This window comes from Zymoseptoria tritici, chromosome 4 (assembly GCF_000219625.1).
Source record: "Zymoseptoria tritici IPO323 chromosome 4, whole genome shotgun sequence".
NCBI lineage: Eukaryota > Fungi > Ascomycota > Dothideomycetes > Mycosphaerellales > Mycosphaerellaceae > Zymoseptoria > Zymoseptoria tritici.
In genome coordinates, this window is record NC_018215.1 from 597,861 (window position 1) to 616,193 (window position 18,333).

At 54.1% G+C, this 18,333-nt stretch overlaps 8 protein-coding genes across 8 annotated transcripts; 4 read left to right on the forward strand and 4 right to left on the reverse strand.

Annotated features, from left to right (window-relative positions):
* Positions 1-358: 358 nt before the first annotated feature.
* On the reverse strand, positions 359-2,109 carry MYCGRDRAFT_40431 (uncharacterized protein; the record flags this gene model as incomplete). The annotated part of the gene is made up of 6 exons (XM_003853498.1): positions 359-630; positions 687-1,157; positions 1,212-1,293; positions 1,409-1,441; positions 1,523-1,627; positions 1,759-2,109. 6 exons carry the CDS (start codon positions 2,107-2,109, stop codon positions 359-361), a joined length of 1,314 nt encoding a protein of 437 aa, XP_003853546.1.
* A 328-nt stretch (positions 2,110-2,437) lies between these two features.
* On the reverse strand, positions 2,438-3,598 carry MYCGRDRAFT_40264 (uncharacterized protein; the record flags this gene model as incomplete). Its single annotated transcript, XM_003853497.1, has 2 exons — positions 2,438-3,433; positions 3,485-3,598. Coding segments are annotated over 2 exons (1,110 nt in total), but the record flags the coding sequence as incomplete, so codon positions are not given.
* Positions 3,599-5,049: 1,451 nt separating this feature from the next.
* On the forward strand, positions 5,050-5,472 carry MYCGRDRAFT_104054 (uncharacterized protein; the record flags this gene model as incomplete). The annotated part of the gene is made up of 1 exon (XM_003852818.1): positions 5,050-5,472. The coding sequence occupies one exon, from the start codon at positions 5,132-5,134 to the stop codon at positions 5,342-5,344; it is 213 nt and encodes a 70-aa protein (XP_003852866.1).
* Positions 5,473-6,116: 644 nt separating this feature from the next.
* MYCGRDRAFT_70772 (uncharacterized protein) lies at positions 6,117-7,847 on the forward strand (the record flags this gene model as incomplete). Its single annotated transcript, XM_003852819.1, has 1 exon — positions 6,117-7,847. One exon carries the CDS (start codon positions 6,117-6,119, stop codon positions 7,845-7,847), a length of 1,731 nt encoding a protein of 576 aa, XP_003852867.1.
* A 472-nt stretch (positions 7,848-8,319) lies between these two features.
* MYCGRDRAFT_41072 (uncharacterized protein) lies at positions 8,320-9,630 on the forward strand (the record flags this gene model as incomplete). The annotated part of the gene is made up of 2 exons (XM_003852820.1): positions 8,320-9,317; positions 9,372-9,630. The coding sequence occupies 2 exons, from the start codon at positions 8,320-8,322 to the stop codon at positions 9,628-9,630; spliced, it is 1,257 nt and encodes a 418-aa protein (XP_003852868.1).
* Positions 9,631-10,142: 512 nt separating this feature from the next.
* Positions 10,143-13,133, reverse strand: MYCGRDRAFT_108982 (uncharacterized protein; the record flags this gene model as incomplete). The annotated part of the gene is made up of 2 exons (XM_003853496.1): positions 10,143-12,745; positions 13,034-13,133. One exon carries the CDS (start codon positions 12,741-12,743, stop codon positions 10,143-10,145), a length of 2,601 nt encoding a protein of 866 aa, XP_003853544.1.
* Positions 13,134-15,013: 1,880 nt separating this feature from the next.
* On the reverse strand, positions 15,014-15,772 carry MYCGRDRAFT_104056 (uncharacterized protein; the record flags this gene model as incomplete). Its single annotated transcript, XM_003853495.1, has 2 exons — positions 15,014-15,251; positions 15,361-15,772. Coding segments are annotated over 2 exons (648 nt in total), but the record flags the coding sequence as incomplete, so codon positions are not given.
* Positions 15,773-16,454: 682 nt separating this feature from the next.
* MYCGRDRAFT_92343 (uncharacterized protein) lies at positions 16,455-18,101 on the forward strand (the record flags this gene model as incomplete). The annotated part of the gene is made up of 2 exons (XM_003852821.1): positions 16,455-17,713; positions 17,897-18,101. 2 exons carry the CDS (start codon positions 16,455-16,457, stop codon positions 18,099-18,101), a joined length of 1,464 nt encoding a protein of 487 aa, XP_003852869.1.
* Positions 18,102-18,333: the final 232 nt, after the last annotated feature.

The window sequence follows — 18,333 nt, forward strand, 5'->3', positions numbered from 1 at the left end:
ATGCTGCAAGCAGGAAGCCCATGTTGAATGCGTCTGGGCATATTCGATTTGCATCATCCTTCGAAACGCCTCGATGGATCGTTTTCACAGATCCTGCTGCTGAGGTGGACTTTCAGACAAGGCCCTTTGACTGGAGATTTGTCCTTCATGAGCGACATATGTATTATCGACTTTCGCTTCCAGGCTCGGTGAGTCGTGATCGTCACAGAGCAGACAGCTTCCAGGACGTGACGTAGGGTCGAGACTCAAGCTCATGCTTGTCGCGGAGTCGCACATCGTCCGGATCGACATCATCATTCCGAGCCTGTTGCGACTTGCCAGCGAGGTGAGGTTCCAGATGAGTGACAGTCTCCATGCCTCACTTGTTGCCTTCAGCCTGAGTATTCTGACTCGTACTCCCGATGGACTTCTCTTCTTCCATCTGCTCTTGTTGTTTCTTCAAATTTGCAAGACATGGCGCATGAAACATTTTCCCAGTCCATGCACCCTTGCCGGTCCGTACAGCGATGAGAATCCAGAGGAGAATGACGCATGTCGCAAATATAGTGCCCAGAACCCGGAAGAATAGCGAGGGCAGTTCCTTCCCAATCAGGATTGTGCTGAGGGAGTATACGCCGAGCGGGAACGTGACTGTCGAACACATCAGTACTGCAAAACCACGATGATATCCAGAATTTGATGCTTACATCCCCACCAACCCATATTGAAAGGGAATGGCCTCGCCTTCCAGATGCTTGCAAGAGCCAATGCAAACCAGATCAGTCCGTATCCCCACATCACGAGTGATACGAAGAAACCCATCACATATGCGATTCTGCCAGCGATCGGATCGATAGAGCCCGTCATCGGAAAGACTTTGACGGCGGCACGGCCAAGGTTCAAGACTGTATAGCCACCGTAGCCAAGGGGCCCCAGAGGCAGAAAGGCGCTCACGATGACCTCTCTCGGTGGCATCTTGTGCAATGCGAGGCGCTGGTAGTAGATGACCAGTACTGAGAACGCCATCGGAACGGCCATCCCCCACATCACATAGCTAGCGATGATGGCGCCCAGAGCAAGCTGTGGATTGGGCATCACATTTGCGATATTCGAGCCAACAGCTGATGCCACGATCGTGGCGGCGATGGGTAGAAGTTGTGCCGCAGTGATGCTATCCACTTAAGCGAGGTCAGTGTATGTCTTTCTCTCGATTCAAGCTCGGATTTACGTACAAGAACGCTGATGGCTGGCGCTCATAAGCAGTATGCCCAATGTGACCGTCACCGCAATAGCCACGACGGAGTCTAGGACCCACTAAGTTGAGAGACGGAAGAATTAGCCGATTTTCAAGGGCGCTCGAGCATTGGAAGTCAGCTGGCAAGATGCTGACGCGAAGCTTGAGAGGCTGTTCGCCATCTCTTTTACTTACCAAGGCAAAAGCGAAATAGACCGCCCAGACTCCCTTAAAGCACCGAAGGGACGAATGTCAGCGGAAGTTCACGCTTCAGAGCTCCAATGCACGCCGTCTGTCCACCGATCTTACCCAGGCAGGAACACAGATGGAAATCCATGCTGAGATCAGAGTCACGAAACCCATTGGGATCGTCCCCAAGAACAACGAATTTGTCGGGTCGCGAATCATTACACTCTGGTCGGATGAAAGGGCAAGTGTTAGCCAGAGCTCCAACGAAGTAAAAATGATGCAGACTTGAACCTGTAGACGGAGCACAGTGGAATATGCTCAGACTTCGCTACAGGCCGTTCGCCCTTCACGCTTACCCATATTTCCGGCCAGATCGTATATCGTAGGACAGAGATAACAAAGGCCAAGAAGAACAAGATGGTATTCAGAATGAAGAAAACGATGGAGAGGTAGTGTAGCCAGTCCGCTTGGAAGGGAATGTTGATGAAGAGCACTGCTACGACACCAGTGCCCATGGTGACGGAGAACCACGATGGGCTGAAGTTTCGCACAACGCGGCGCCAGCCATGGTCGTTCCTGGAGTCATGTTGAGGAGATGAGGTTGGCTTTGACTGCGAGACTTGCGGTTCGGTAGGAGCGACGCCATTGGGCTGGGATGGATGAAGCTTCGAGGTTGCGGGTGTTGTTACTGCTGGATTGTTTTCCATTTTGAGAATATTCACTGAAGCACGGAGGCTTCCACGAGATGAATGGTATTACATTGATGGCGTGGAAACGGAGGTGTTCATGTGAAGTCTTTGTGCGGCTACTGCGGCAGCCGTGCTCCGGAGGGGTCTCAAGCCGGAGAAAATCGGGGTCAATTTCGAGGTGCCTCTGTCTGTTCAACATAGCAGGACATCAGCAGCAACTGTTGAAACTACGACATGGCTTGCCCTATACATACGCGCAGGACCAAAGAACAATCGTAGGGTACATGTGGTAAGCCGCAGCTCTGGCTCGACAATGCAGGGAGCTTGTGGCTTCCAAGTCATCTCCTCAAAGCTTCAGCGCTCTGCCCAGATCCTCCCACCTGCCAGCTCTCAGAGGATCAATCTTCTTCAACTCATCTAGCCAGTCCGTCATCTCAGCAGGCGTAATCGCCTTGTTGCCAGCCTCCACCACGAAGTAGCGCGGAGCATACTCCAACAACGCCTGGTAGATGTACTTGCAGTCCTCGGCGCCGTCTAGCATCTCGCGAATGCTGTCAATTTCCTGCTCCAGATAGTGTAGTCTGTCCGAATTCGTACAAGGCGAGAGTATCTCGGGCGCATGCGGGTTCTTCGAATCCAGAGCAGACATCAGATATTGGTGGTAGAACCAAAGACTCTGGTCGTACGGATCAGTATACAAAGCCCGAGTGACGAGTTCGAATTCGGCATCAAACAGCTCTTTCCTCTGCGCAGAGTCCGCCTGACGCTCGTTCAGCAGGCGTGGTATAAGCTGGCCTCGATTGTGCCAAGCGCTGAAGTTGCTGAGGTTGCTTTGTATCATCTTCGTGGTGTACTCGTACTCGGGCTCCACCATACTCTTCCCGCTCAGGTCCTCCAAGTTTTTCACCACGTCTCGCCGATATCCCCATCCATGGAAATTGCGGCTGTCGAGTGATAGCATCTTGCTCACTAGACCGAGCTCGGCTTGCCAGAGCGGGAGGGTACCATGAGGTGGAACATGTTTTGTGGCGGTGGCGAGAAGCCAACTACGGTGGTTCCATATCCAATAGCACTTGGGGTATTGCTTCAGTAGTGGGACGAGAAATTGTAAATCCTCCTTGACGAGTAGGGCTATCTCTCGTTGAGCGGTTGTGAGGCCAGCTTCTTGTGCTGCCGCAGCATCACCCTCTTCGACCGAGTCTGCCTTGGTCTCCAGCTCTTTCGCAAACACATCTTCCAGTATCAGGCGGCGATAGTTCCATATTGTGTAGTACTCCGGGTTCGCGGACAAGAGCTTCGAGGTCAGCTGGAGGGTGGTGTTGGAATAGTCCTTTGCACGGATCTGTGTCGCGAGTCAGTCGAAGCAGCATCGGTTGATTGAGACCACGATCACCTTCTCCGTCACCTCCGATTCCAGCTGCTTGTACTGCTCGATGTGCTTGCGTTCCTTTTCGCGTGTCTGCTCGCTCTTGTCCGGGATGCCGCCAGCGACGCGGGGAACGCCGTGCTGTGGGAAACATGTGTGAGCTTCCGAGACTTCACTCCATCACTTCCTCGGAAACATCGTCGGCGGACACTTACACTTGCCATCAATGGAGTGGCGGGAAGCGGACAGACGTGCTATTGAGAAGCAGCTGCCGTCGATGGGAAAGATGGAACGAGGTAGTACGGAGAAAGAATGTCCTCGTGACGCGATCTTGACATTCCTTACCTCAGTTTACAGCACAGCGCTCCATTTCTTATATCAACGTGTTCCTCCAAGCTCTGCTTGGTCGATCAACACCACAGCATTACTAACCTTTCTAGGTGCGATATCTTCATCGAGCGCGCGGGCCTGCAGATTGCTATCAAAATCCCATGACGCTGGAGCCGACCATATACCGATAGCCATTCGCTGAGCTCTGGCTCACGAAAATTCCTAGCGAGTACCTTGGCACAAAAAGTGTCCATGCGTGGCTCTGGAATCCGAAACCAAGCTCGTCCGACGGACTATGTCCTCAGAGGACGAAAGCTTTGAAGCTCAATCTCTGCAGCATAATCCGGCACTACACAAGGCCCGACGGGAAGACGAAGCCTCAGACGAGCTCCAAGCAGCGCAATGTCGCGACAACAAGATCCAATCTCAGGCGGCCGCAAAGCAGGTCTGGTGTCGAGGGCGACTTGGGCGGGAAGAGACCACTGTGACGGAGGACTTGGATCGAACCCGAATATCAAGTGTGAATCTCGAGCAGAAGAGGCTTTGCGACCCGAGAATAGGGAGCCATGCTGTGTCCATGCCCTCAAAGCCACTCGCCTGCCAAGTGAAGAACGATCCCGGCTGGGTATCAAGAAGCGGACCGACAGCGTATCAATCCCCGGAGAAGGACCGGACGCGGGACCCAGGCGATGCACAACAATCTATCATGTGCCAGCCCCTAGCGACACACGCAGCATCAAGACTCGTCGCGGCCGATTCAAGGCAAGCTGGAAGACCTTCATCGGCAGAGTTCGACGTGTACCGTCCGCTTTCCGCTCAAAGCTACGCCGATCAAAATCTGTCGATCTCGAAAAGCGAGGCTCCTTTGTGCACGAGATCTCCGAGTCTGAATACGGCCAGCCTGGAGAGATGCCTTCAAGATCAGTACTTCCAAGGCACAGTGAAAGACTGGACGATCAACGACCACGACGGCGACAGCGTAGCGCCTCTAGAGGCCGATGCCGGTATCGATCCGATGACTCCTCAATGCTTCACAATGCAGACGTCCGGGCTCGTGGACGCTGCGACAGTTGTGGATCAAATCAGATGTCACTCTTCTTCAAAGGATACGTCACTAGACAAGACGTCGTCGCAGTGCCGGGCTCAAGCTACCCAACTCCTCGTGGAGCCGCCGAACGTGTCCAGACCACATTCATCCCAGTGTACACAACAAAGCCAAGCGGAGCATCTATTATCAGCCGGGCTGACAGCCGAACGGACAGTCGAGTTGGCAGCCGAACCAGTTCCCGTTACAGCTTTGTATCGTCCATCAGATCTCCAGAACCACAACCCCGAGGCAGACAAATGTCAAACGGTCAGCAGTCAACAAACAGTATTGTGTACACCAACCAGGACACCCATTCTGAGACCGGCCAAGCTACAGGGCCGAGCAACGGCCGGTCAAGCGCACCCCCAGCCGCTATCAGTGGCCCGGATGGAGCGAGGAATGATGTTGGCGTGCCCGTCGAGAGTCGAGCGCTTCGGAAAAGAGCTACATCTCGACACACGATTTGCTGAGAGCGCTACAGACCGTTTGATGTCGCCTGGCAGCGAGATAAGTAGTCCGGAGACCTCCTACGATGGATACGATACTCCCATGACAAGCCCGTGTTCGTCACCTGTCGCGCCTTGGCCACGGACCCCTGAAAGTCGTCCGAGATCGCCATGTCCTGGTGGTTTTGATGGCCCATGGGAGCATGATGGCAAACACGATGAACTCCGATCAGACAACGAAGCCGGCGCTGGGTCGATCTTCGCAAATGCCGTCCGGCTAACTCCTTCAAAGACAAGAAGCAACAGGTCTACGGAAACTCGTGAGAAGACTCTACCGGAATTGACAGCGCCATCATTACCTTGCCACGAGACAAGGTCTGCCACTTGCATCCCTTCCGCGGAAGGCGACACACCTCTTGTTCCAGCCTCGATAGCCAAGGGTGCAGAAGCATTCCCATTCCCGGATCGTTCCGCAAGAAGCCCCTCTATAGCGCGTTTGTCTCGGCAGCGCCAACCAAGTGCCCTTCTACAGTATTGCGAGCAGACCGCCACAGCCCGCCAACGCAGTCTCATGGCAGGCGTACTTCAGACGCCCGACAGATTCATCACAGCTCGGCGAGACACTCCGACCAAGGACGCGTTGTTTCTCCGCACAGGCAAGTCTAAGGACTCGGTGTGCAACGATCCGTTCGGTCCCGGACCCAGTGCTTCTTCAAGAGCAACTGAACGCTTTGCCACCATTCGCAGCGCGCCATCTCCGTTATATCCACGCGACGTGTTTGGCAATACATTACCCATGACGGGTCTTGGATCTCCAACACGTGCAGATAGCGGGCCTGAAGCTGTCTGGACCGTTGGCGGGACTGTGGTGACAGAAGGCGTCGCAAGCACTACAAATGGCAGAGGAGGTCGAGTGACCAGCGGAACCAGTGCACCACACTATACAGTCGACTTCATACGACGGAACACACCCAGCGAACAAGAAGCGCAACATGGTCAGCGCTTGGCTGCCGCAATGGAAGTCTCCACGAACGATAGGATGCTACCGCATACCTCACCCATTTCAAGTCCATCTCGAAATAGCTCTCAGCGAAGTCCAATCAGCGATGATGGTACAAAGCGTACCTTTTGGAGCAATAGCGCATGGGAAAAGGACATTATGACATCGCCCACCAAGAGCGTCAAGCCAAAAATGAAGGACGTACCTGTGATACCGTTCCGAGTCCTCGATGCGCCTGCCCTACGAGATGATTACTACTGCTCCCTTCTGGCGTATTCGCCCACGTTGCAATGCCTCGCAGTGGGGCTGGGACCACACGTCTACCTATGGTCGGAGCATCGCGATACTGCTCCCATTCCAGAACCATTGACAACTCCATTTGATGCACACGTCACATCGCTCTCCTTCAGCTCGAACGAGGGCGGCAGCGCCATCCTTGCGATCGGGCGTGCGGACGGCAGGATGAACCTGTGGAGTCCCAAAGACCCGGGCGACCCGCGTTTCGATATCAAACAACCTTCTCCCATATCTTGTGTGAGCTTTCGACCCACTACTGTAAAAAGAAGGTCGATTCGCGAACCCTCGGAGATCGTCCCGACTGAAGAGCTTCTCATTGGAGATGAAACGGGGAATGTGTACATGTACGCCATTGAATGGCCCTCTCAAGATCGGCGAGATCTATTCGACTGGCACGGCAGCATGACCATGCTCGCCAAATTCACCTGCCATACGCAGCAGGTCTGCGGCATTGCTTGGAGTCGCAGTGGCTGCACGTTCGCTACAGGCGGAAACGACAACGCCTTGTTCGTCTACGATTCCAAGAAGCTCTTCACCAGGTGTAAAGACACTCCCGCCAGCAACGTCACTGTCCGCAATGGCAATGCATCCGAGAGCGACTCCATCGCCGGCCAGGGTGAGATCCTCGCCATCACGCCCGGCCGCGAAAGCAAGCTCTTCAACATCAACGCCGCCTGCAAAGCCATTGCCTTCGCACCCTGGCAGTCCAGCCTCATCGCCGCTAGGGGTGGCAGCAATGATCGGTGCATCCACTTCTACCACGCGCAGTCCGGCGCCACGCTCGCGACCATAGATTGTCTGGCGCAAGTCACCTCTCTGACCTGGAGCGAGACGAGGTCGGAGATTGCGGCCACGTTTGGCTTCGCGCAGCCGGAACACCCCTTTCGCGTGGCGGTTTTCAGTTGGCCGAGTTGTCAGGAGATTGTCAAGATTCCTTGGATTGGGGAGGAGAGGGCCTTGTATGCGATTGCTTATCCGGGTGGACCCAGCGCGGGCCCGACGGACAAGAACAAAGGGAAGAGTGAGCTGGAGATGGGGTATGGGAGACGAACGCGGGAGGAGGGATGTTTGGTGATTGCAACGAGTGATGCTTCGATCAAGTTTCATGAGATCTGGCCCGAGGGATCGAAGAAATCGAAGCGGATCAGTGGAGGAGGGCTGCTGGGTGGGTCGCAGATTCTAGAGGATGGTATATCGGAAGAGCTGGAGCGGAAGTCTGCAATTCGATGAGGGAGGGGATGAAGTGGATGGTGAGTGGGTATCGGCAACGGAACAGACCGGACTGACCATGAGAGAGATGGCCAGTAGGACTTTGCTTTGCGCAAGATGAGACCTAGATACCTCGTCGACGATCTTCCTACCGCTGTGTGGTCTTCTGCGAATTGATGTTAGAGTATTCGATATCCCTCGCCGGATATAAATCCGGCTAAACATGGACTCCACTTCTCCACGTCTTTACCGTACCTTACCTCTCGGGTTATATTCAGCCGTGGAACATCATTCGCCTTGACTTACCACGTCGGCATTTGGATCCTTTGGCAGCTTTTGGAATACAGCTTCAGGTATATTCATATACAGATCGACTTCACCTCTTGATACACTGCGTCAGAGCCTTCCTCACCTCACTTGTAACCCCCACTCTCACGACCTTCCTCGACCTCCACCAACACGTAAAGCAGAAAGAGAACAGCATTCCAACAATATGGCTCCCATTAACGTCCTCATGGTCGGAACCGGAGAGTACACCACCGGTTTCGTAGGCGGTACCTCTTCCAAATCCGACAAAAAAGTCGGCGTCGTCGGCCTCACGCTCTTCGACCTCCGCCGACGAGGCAAAGTCGGCCAGCTCTCCATGGTCGGCGTATCAGGCAACAAATTTCCCGCCATCCGCGACCATCTGCACAAGAATATCACTCAAGCCTACAATGGGCTGGACACTTCCTTTACCTCTTTTCCGGCGGACGACACCCGCGATCCGGATGCGTATAAGGCCGCCATCGATGCTCTCAGTCCGGGCGATGCTATTACCATTTTCACGCCTGATCCGACGCATTATCCTATAGCTCTGTACGCCATTCAAAGAAAGATCCACGTGATGATCACCAAGCCTGCCGTGAAGCTGCTCTCTGAGCACCAGCATTTACTTTCCGAAGCCCGCGCACATGGAGTTTTCGTGTACATCGAGCATCACAAACGTTTCGACCCGGCCTACGCGGATGCCCGAAATCGTGCCGTGCGAGGGGATCTCGGCGAGTTCAACTACTTCTACTCGTACATGTCCCAACCCAAGTCGCAATTGGAGACATTCAAAGCTTGGGCAGGCAAAGACAGTGACATTTCCTATTATTTGAACTCTCACCACGTCGACGTATGCGAGAGCATGGTCCCCTCCTGGCGTCCCCTGAAAGTCACAGCCAGCGCCTCCACCGGCGTAGCCACCGACTTGGGCTGCGTAGCAGAGACGGAAGACACCATCACCCTGCTAGTCGACTGGGTGAAAAAGGACGGTGGCGAAGGCAGGAGGGCGACGGGCGTGTACACGGCGAGTTGGACGGCGCCGCAGAACGCGGGCGTGCATTCGAATCAGTACTTTCATTGGATGGGCAGTAAAGGCGAGGTGAGAGTCAATCAGGCGAAGAGAGGGTATGAGGTCACGGAAGATGAGAGTGGGTTGACGCACTATAATCCGTTTTATATGAAGTGAGTAGCTATCTTGATGGGTGTCGATGGGATATGTTGCTGACTTTGGACTAGATACGCGCCGGACGAGGAGGGAAATTTTGCAGGCCAGTCGGGGTATGGCTACATCTCATTTGAGAAATTCCTCGATGCGATCGAGGCGCTTAAGAATGGGAAGGCGACGTTGGACGATCTTGATAAAAGAGGTCTGCCGACGCTGAAGAACACGATAGCGACAGGAGCAATCCTCGAGGCTGGGAGGAGAAGTCTGGATGAGGGTGGACGGGGAGTAGAGATCGTGGTCGGTGCGGATGGAGTGTGGACTTTGAAGTGAGGAAAGGGGGCGAGTTTTGGGATACAACTACATAGCATCTCCTGCTATCGTGACTGTACGGCGATTTGGCATGCTGTCCGATCTCATCTGTTCGACGATCGTCCTGCTGATTTTGTGCTCCAAGAAGGGCAATCCGCCATGGCCGTGATAGAGGAGTATAAGAATCGAGCGAGGGAAAGTGATTACGATTCGATTCAATCCGACGAAAGTACTCGCCCCAATGCTGTGGTATCTCGCTAGCTTGCCATTCTCAACATCTCTCGCAACGAGAAAAGCAGCAGCGAGGAAGGAATGTCGACTGATCAAACTCGACTGAACAGAGGCAAGCAGATTGTACTCAATAAAATGTCCCCAGGGATTGCTTAACAACGAAATGCAAATCCTTCGCCTTCTCGACGCCCTGCATGAGTACCGTCTCGAGCGTGGTGGAGCGGAGGAGGGCCAGCCAGACAGCGCTGCTCGACAGCGGCCATGACCATGCCAAGGTATTGCCTCTTCGCGCATATATATTCTCACTTGTCCTCAACAGTCTCGCCCTCATCAGCCTTCTCATCTACCTCTGCCGCAGTCTTGCCCTTCTTGCCTTTCTTTCCCTTCTTCTTCGAGGACTTGGCTCCGGCATCGGTCTTGGACCCTGCGTCACCTTCTGCAGTCTCATTAGCCCACATGGAGTCAGCTAATGGCTTTGTCTTGGCATCCTCGGTTGGCGATGTCTCTAGAAGAGGTTCTGGCTCAATAACGTCGGAACTGACTTCTGGTTTAGTAGAAGTCTTTTGCGCGTGGCCGTTTGTCTTTTCTTGAGAACTTGGTGCCTCTTCTTTGGCTTCCTCCACTGGCTCTGGTGGTGGCTCATTGACGACGAGAGGCTCGATGGTTGGTCCTGGAGCGGATGTGCTCGCAGTCTCTGTCCGCGCCGCAGCGGGTGCCGTTGAGTCTTTGGTCGGGCTAGGTGTAGTCTCCGTTTTCGTTGCCTTCGATTCTCCCTTCTTCGTGTCTGTCGCAGCCGTGGCTGTAGCCTTGGTCTCGACTTTGGCGGCTGACGCAGCTTCCTTCTTTTTCTCGCTTTCCACATTGTCCGCTGCCTTGGCTTCATGCTCGGACTTGGCAGCTGCTGGCGCCGCTGTCTGTGGAGATGAGTTCGTGGCGAGTGCAGGTGTCGTCTCGACCTTTGTCGCTTTGAGTTCTTCCTTCTTCGTGTCTACCGCTGCCGTAGACGTAGGTTTCGTCTCGGATTTGGCAGCTGGCGCAGTCTCCTTCGCTTCTTCCTTCTTCGTGTCTACAGCTGCCACAGGCGTAGGGGTCGTCTCGGATTTGGCAGGTGGCGCAGTCGCCTTCGTTTTGTCCTTATCCGCCTCTGTCGCTGCCTTCGGTGTGGGTTTCGTCTCGGATTTGGCAGCTAGTGCAGTATCCTTCGATTCATCCTTCTTCACGTCTACTGCTGCCGTGGGCGTAGCTTTCGTCTCGGATTTAGCAGGTGGCGCAGTCGCCTTCGTTTTGTCCTTATCCGCCTCTGTCGCTGCCTTCGGCGTGGGTTTCGTCTCGGATTTGGCAGCTGGTGCAGTATCCTTCACCTTTTCCTCTTTCGTCTCTACCGCGGCCTTCGGCGTGGTTTCGGTCTGAGATTTGGTGTCCGGAACCTCCTTTGCTGCCGCTGCACCCTCCTTTGCGTCTTTTGTTTCCTCTGGCTTTTTCCCTTGCTTCTCAGCCTCGACCCGTGGCTTATTGTGCGGAAACTCCTCGCTCTTTGGACTATTGTCATCTTTCTCCGAGCCCGCGGCCTTCGAGGCGCCATTTGTCTTCGGCCTCGTTGGTATTGTCTGCTTCGGCTTGGTAGTCGTCTTCACTGGCTCCGGGCTCTTTGCATTTTCCTCTGGCGCAGCTGTCTTCCCCGAGCTTGCAGTGGTGGGTCTCATCATCCTTTCGAGAAACCCGCTCTCGACTGGAGCTGTTGTAGTCCTTTTGCTGGCCGTCGTCTGAGCTTGTCTCGAGCTCGGACGCGCTAGAGATGACCTCGGTGTAGAGCGGGTGACGGCGCCGGTCGTGGACTTTGGCTTCGCACTCGATGTCGATGTCGATGTCGAAGATTTAGTTGCAGGCGCAGTGGTGGTCGATTCGGGTTCGTGTTTGGCGCGAGAGGCAGCGGTCGGAGCGGTGAGTCTGGATGAGATGTCGAGAGGCTTCGTCACCTTCGGTTTCGAGGTCGTCGAGGATGAGACGGACGGCCTGCCCAATGATGGCTTGTCATTCGCAGAGGCTCGAGCGACTGAAGCTGCAGTTTGAGCTGTGAGAGAGGATCGGCCGGCTTTCTTCGTGGGCTGAGTGTTCTCTGTTGGAGACTTGATGGAAGAAGGTTTGCTCGCGGTGGAAGGCTTCAGGTCTGCTGGCTTGCCGTTGGGTTTGGCCGTCCGAGAGGATGTGGTAGAAGGCACCGATTTCTTGGTGCTGGCCGAGCCCTTCTTCCGCAAGTCTTCAGTGGTAGGCGATAGAGCTGCTCCTCCGCTGACAGCATCTTCGCTGGTCGGGTCGGCAGGCTTCATCACAGCGGGCTCTTCCTCGGCGCCAGTAATTGGCTTGTCTGGATTCTGAGCTTCTCTGCTGGACTTTCTCAGCTCTGCAGCACTTCCTCCTCCTCCCAATTGTCGATTGGCCTCTAGCATGGGCGTCGCCGCAGCAGACTCGATGGCTCGCTCCGGAATAGTATCCTTGACCGAAGAATCCTTGTTCCGCCTCTTTTGCTCTTGCGATATCGTCTCCTTTAGCTTACCCACTGCTGCACTGTCCTTGTCCTCGCTGAAACTTGGTCTTCTTAGCCCAGCATTGCTCTCCCTCTTCGCTTCGGTGGTGGCACTAGGCAGATCCGCGGCGGTAGACATTTTCGTGGGACGTTGTTCGACCGGTACGAAGCTCGCGCGAATCTTTGAAGCTGTCCGAATGACGCCGTCCAGCTTTTCGCCGAGATTGCTGTTTCCCAAAGCTGCGGGCGATCGTCCGCGCGTGGGAGTACCCTCGGAAGGGTGGTCAAGGGTGTTGAGAGAATTGGGAGTCGAGCTTCGAGAGTTGTGGTTTTCGAAGAGGGATCGAAGGTTGCGGACAGATGATGCGTCGGTCGACATCGCTGTGTCAGAGGAGCGGTCAGCCGGCGTTCTTTCAGACATGTTTACCTCGTCCATCGTTCGTATGAGCTTGATCCAACGATAATGCGTCAATTTGGCAGGTGAGCTCGACGCTGGTATGGGCTATAACAGCCTGAGTCTTACTGCCAATGACATCGTTGTTCGAGACGCAAGCATGTATCGGCCATGAGGTGGGCAGATGGGTAAGAACTCAAGGAGGAGGACAGTATCGGGTAGTGTGTTTCAAGGACAGTGTTTCGCGTTGGGTTGGCAGAGGAGGGAGAACTCACACAATCAGCAGAATGGTCCGGTAGTAGAGACGACTACGAGGTGGTCGTCGCCGTTGGAGGTCAATGGAACGGCCAGAAGAGTTTCTCCTACCACGGCGTGGCACTGACAGGTGGTCGCAGGGATATTTGCGGTACGGTGATGTAGGAGGAACAGTCGACGTGTGGAGTGCGGGTCAAGCAATAGGGGCGTTGTTGCTTCCAGGTTAGCTCCATACACCTCAGTCTATACCGATCGTACCGTACCTGGACTCGGACCGTGCGTCTTGACGACTTCACCTTCCATTCTGCCATCAAATACACCATCAATTGGTCAACCAACATCCAACCAGTAATTGGACCAGCCATGCCTGTCGCTATTCCTAGCAAGGATATCTTCGGCCTGAAGGAGCTGTCCTTTGTTGACCATTGACGATACTCCGGACGCGTCTCCATGTACCGAGGACGCGACGTTGTATGCATAAATGATATACACCTGCATGCAGGCTTTCTTGGGAGACCTGGACGTACGAGCAGCCATGGATGGGCGCCCAAGATCAATTCGCCGGATGTGATAAGACCTATCGTGTCGCCCTCGACTGAGAGGCTTTCTAGCGACTCGATGCAACGTCTGCATCTTCTCCGAAGACTCAAGGAAATCTTACAGGCTTCCAGTCTACCTCACACCGAAGCAGCCCTTCCTTCTCGACGTCCTCACGGCTTTTGTTCCCTAATCCAACTGGTGCCTGCAACGACCAAGTGCCTCCGTCCTCCTTCTTCAACTGCACAGTCCCAGCCAACTAAATACATCTCGTGCGTCAAAAATCGCACAGCAAGTCAGGAAGTCAGGCATCCGAGTCCATGCTGTGACAGTCCACAACGCCCCATCGATAGTACTTCTTCCGATGATTGCTTCAGCTGCACGGGACGAAGTGCACCTTTGAGCGGAAGCAGACTCCCCGCATAGGGAAACTAGGCGTCTATCAGCGAACCTCCCACCTACACTTCCTTTGGCAAGGTCAGTCCGAACGGCCACGGAATTGCCAACGCAGTCACGAGTAACCTTGCTCAGCTGGCATTCTGGCCTGTAGCCCAGTCGATTGTGCGATCGAAGACGAGGAGTGAGGCGACCCGCACGTTGGCTGCTGGCCCATGTAACTCTACATCCATGGTTCCATTCCGTTTACGTGATCAACATCTGCTCTCAAGTCCTCCTCCTCTTCCTCTTCATCTCTTACACACGCACATGTCGAAGCAGCTTACACCTCACAGCAAGTCGTTATCACATCCCAACGACCATCGATTGTATTTCAGCTTACGACTCGACTCAATCCCCCATGAAGCAGACCATATCTCTCATCGCCGACCTCGCGACCCTCCTCCGCCAAGTCCACTCCTCCTACTGCTCTGTACACCAAGAAGGTAAAGATGATCCGGTGAAAAGGATCCTTTTTGCAAGAACGATGACGGGGCCGAGTTCTGTGTAAGTACCCGCACATCGACCTGTTCTGACAATGTATGGCAGGTCGACGGCCGGACTCGAAAACGATTGGGGCAAATGTCACACCGACAATTTTCCGTACAAGCATTACTGGCACGATCATTGGCTTTGGGAGGAGGGATAGGGATGCATGCCTGAAGCGCAATTGGCGTGTATCGGGACGAAGGCGTAGCAGCGGTGCGGCAGGATTGAAAGAACGGACTTGCGAGGATGGCTTTGAAGCATGATAACTCGAGGCGTCAAGTGTCGCGGAGGAAGGCGGCGCAGTGCCGCTCCAACAAAGCAACATCGATTGTGCCAATATACTGCTATCCCATCAGCTCAGTGCTATATGTACAGATATGCCTTCGACCACCGCGACGATCATCTACTTGATCTTCTTCGCCTTCAACTTGATCGTCTCATCGTTCACGAAAATGCCCTTGCCCTTGTACGGCTCTGGCCTCCTCCACTGTCTGATCTCCGCGGCAAACTGCTTGACCACCTCTTTCTCCACACCCTCCAGCAGTATTCTCGTCGGCTGCGGCGTGCTCGCTTTCACACCCATGGGCACTCCCAGCTCGATCGGATGCGCATACCCGACTTTCAGGTTGACGAACTTCTGGCCTTCGTACTCAGGAGACTTCGTTGTCGCAGTGCTCTCAACCGTGGCACGGTATCCTACACCCACAAGTCGAAGAATGGCGGCATGGCCTTCGCTGACGCCGAGAATGGAGTTCTGCAAGTATGCGCGTGTTGTGCCTATTCACCACATGTCTGTCAGCTGAAGCGTTCCTATCCTTTCACCCCGCAAACCCATCGACAACACATCGTAACATGTGATTGAACATCTTCTCATGCATTCACGTACCCCACATCGCCCTTTGCTGCCTATCCTCTGCATCCTGAATCGATAATGTCCTCGTTCTCGCATCCTCGTTCACTTCAACGCTCATGTACGCCGGAATTGGATAGCTCATCTTTCCCAGAGGTCCTTCAATCTCGACCGTGGCGCCGCGTTGCGTTCGGCTGATGCGAGCATTGCTGGCGGGTGGAGGAGGTTGAATGGTGCGAAATGTGACTTCTGGAGGGATGGACAGCGGTGCGGCGCCGATTTTGGAGTGTGATCGGGATGTCGTGGAGAAGTGGGAGGTCCGTTGTCCTGAGGGAACAGCGAATGCCGGAACGAGGAAGGTCGGCAGTGTGATCTCTCGTGCGGGTAGTGTGGTCGTGCTGTTGATTAATGCGCTTGATGAGCGTAAACATTGCCGTAATGCTGCCATGGCGGTGGATATGATGGTGAGTGTAATAGTCGTTGGTTCAATGGAAGAATCCCGAGATGGCGCATCGGGTAAAGTTCGGCGCGGATGGTGCTTGCCATTCGAAACGCGAACTTCGTCTGCCTCTCCATCAACATCTGGCTTGTGATATCGACCAAATTTGCCACGTTCACACGCCGAATGTCGAAAACCACGCGAATCGAGGTGAATAAGAGTGGATGTCTGCTGATCGACCTTGATAGTTCGGAGCATATGACAGACAATCAATGGAGTGAAGCAGTCTGTACGCGCCTGATGATATGAACCTCGCTCACCTTCCATGGTCCTCTCTCTTCTTCTTCTTCTTCTTCTACCTCCATCCTGCAACATTGCGAAGCGTTCCAACAACACTTCCACTACGTCGACGAGATCATTCAACCAATATCTCGGTCCAGCATTACGCCCGTCCTGCACCACGAGCCCCTCTCACTGCATAGATATCGCTATTACTGCGGCCGATCGATCACAGTACTCACTCCAGACAACATCGAAGTCTATCACACCACGATCAAGATTCAAGGCCTCGCACATCTGAGAGCTCCTCAAAGCCAACTCGAGACAGCTTCGTCTTCTTTCGAGACCAGAACATCGACAACCTGCAATAACAAGACGCACGACACAGATTTCAAGTCAGGCCACTAACACCATGGCTTCCGCCTCCGCCCATCGCACTATGGCCGTGGTATTCGCATTCATCCTGTTGTGCCAGTCGGGTGCAGCTTGGTCCATCTCCAAGACCGTCCACAACCCTCCGCCGCAAGCTGTCATTGAGCCAAATATCACATTCAGCGAGGCAATGGCGAACGTTCAGCATCATATTCACAACATCGAACGCATGCCTTCGTGTAAGAAGCTGGCTTCGAAGCACCTTGTTCACTCCTGCCAGTCCTACAACGGACAGAGCGACCACAGCACCGATGAGGCTTTGGACACATTTCAGAAATTGTTCGCCATCCGCATGACATACTGCGAACTGTCTGACGCCCAGCAAGAGATGCCAGGCGTATGTCAGCCGCTCTTGGCTCCTGGTGTCGGCGTGCACGTCCCAAAAAAGCTCCTGGAGGATTGTCTCGGAGACCTCTTCGTCGGCAGCAGTCAATGGACAACATACACCTCAATCAAAACCAATGGCCTGGTCATGTGTCTCAGCATGCGTTCTGAGGCCGACAAGGAAGAGTCGCTTGAGTTCTACCGAGCGTTGCAGAATACCATGTTCAGTTTCGGCCAGGCCCTGGTCGTGCACAAAGACGACCTCGGATCGCTCAAAGCCGACTTTCACAACCTCAGCAGCGGCATGCGAGACTTTTACAACGACCTTCACACAGACAACGAAGTCATGAAATCTGAGATGCGAGCCTCGTGGTATTCTCTCCAGGACGACATGCAAGACATCAATTCCCACGTTGAGTCCCTCAAAGACACGATGGCCGCCGCCAATGCTGGTTTCCAAGACTATTCTTCTCACGTGGGCGCCGTCATCGAACAGACCACATCTCTCAGTGCTCAGTCCACCGTACAACACGCGGCTGAGTTGGAAAACATTCGTCATGACTTTGAACAATTTCGCGAACGCTTCGGTTTCCAGAATCAGCAACTGCTCGACGATTTCCACTCGAAAGTGTTCGCAGCTTTCCAGAGCGTCGATGTCGCCAACGACCGGACTAGCGATCTGGCCTCTCGCCTTGGCGAAATCTACGTCGGACTCGACGCCCCCCTTACGAAGATCGGTATTCTCAATACTCAAGCCGACAATCTGGTGCTCACTCAACAAGATCTTTCGGATAACATCGTCGAACTCAAGACGATCTCCCAGAGTACACTGGAACAGATGCAGACTGTCGAGAGCAGTGTGCGAGACATGGCGGGCTTTCTCGCCAAAACGATCGACCTTATCAAGGACAACTGGTTCCTGAACCTAGTCGTGAATTTTCTCAGTCAGCTCGGAACCTTTGTCCTTTGGAGCGGAAGCATATGCGTGACATGCTTTACCTTCTTCTGCTGCATCCTCGGCATGCCCTGGCCGATCGCCACTTTGGCTTCTCTCAGCTGTGGCGTGTTCATGGGAAGTATATTTACGTATGTGCACAGCCCAGTCACATTCGCGAAAAGCGTGCATCGGCAATTCCCGGACTTCTTCATCACAAAGGAGTTGAGTATCCTGGTGGTGGCGATGGGTGCCAGCGCTCTGACCTGGGGACTGATTTGGGCGTGGGACAAAGTCACAGGTCGTCGCGCACCAAAGGGAGTGTTGTTTGGCGAGGACAGCGAGGGTGGTTGGGAGAACAAGTACTGAGCAGCCTCAGAAAAGAGCCGAGACAGATCAAGCCAGGGGCGGGGAGCGTGTGCTGAAATGGATCAGAGTGCGCAGATGTAAGATTTACGAGGCATGATATGGCATTATCAAGGTATACAGGCGATATCTTTAATGCCAAAGGGACGGCGGCAGGCGGGAAAAGGCGAGCAAGGCATTACAGCACGAGAAGGTATGGAATACGAAGGCATGATATCACGAACGAGCATGATTT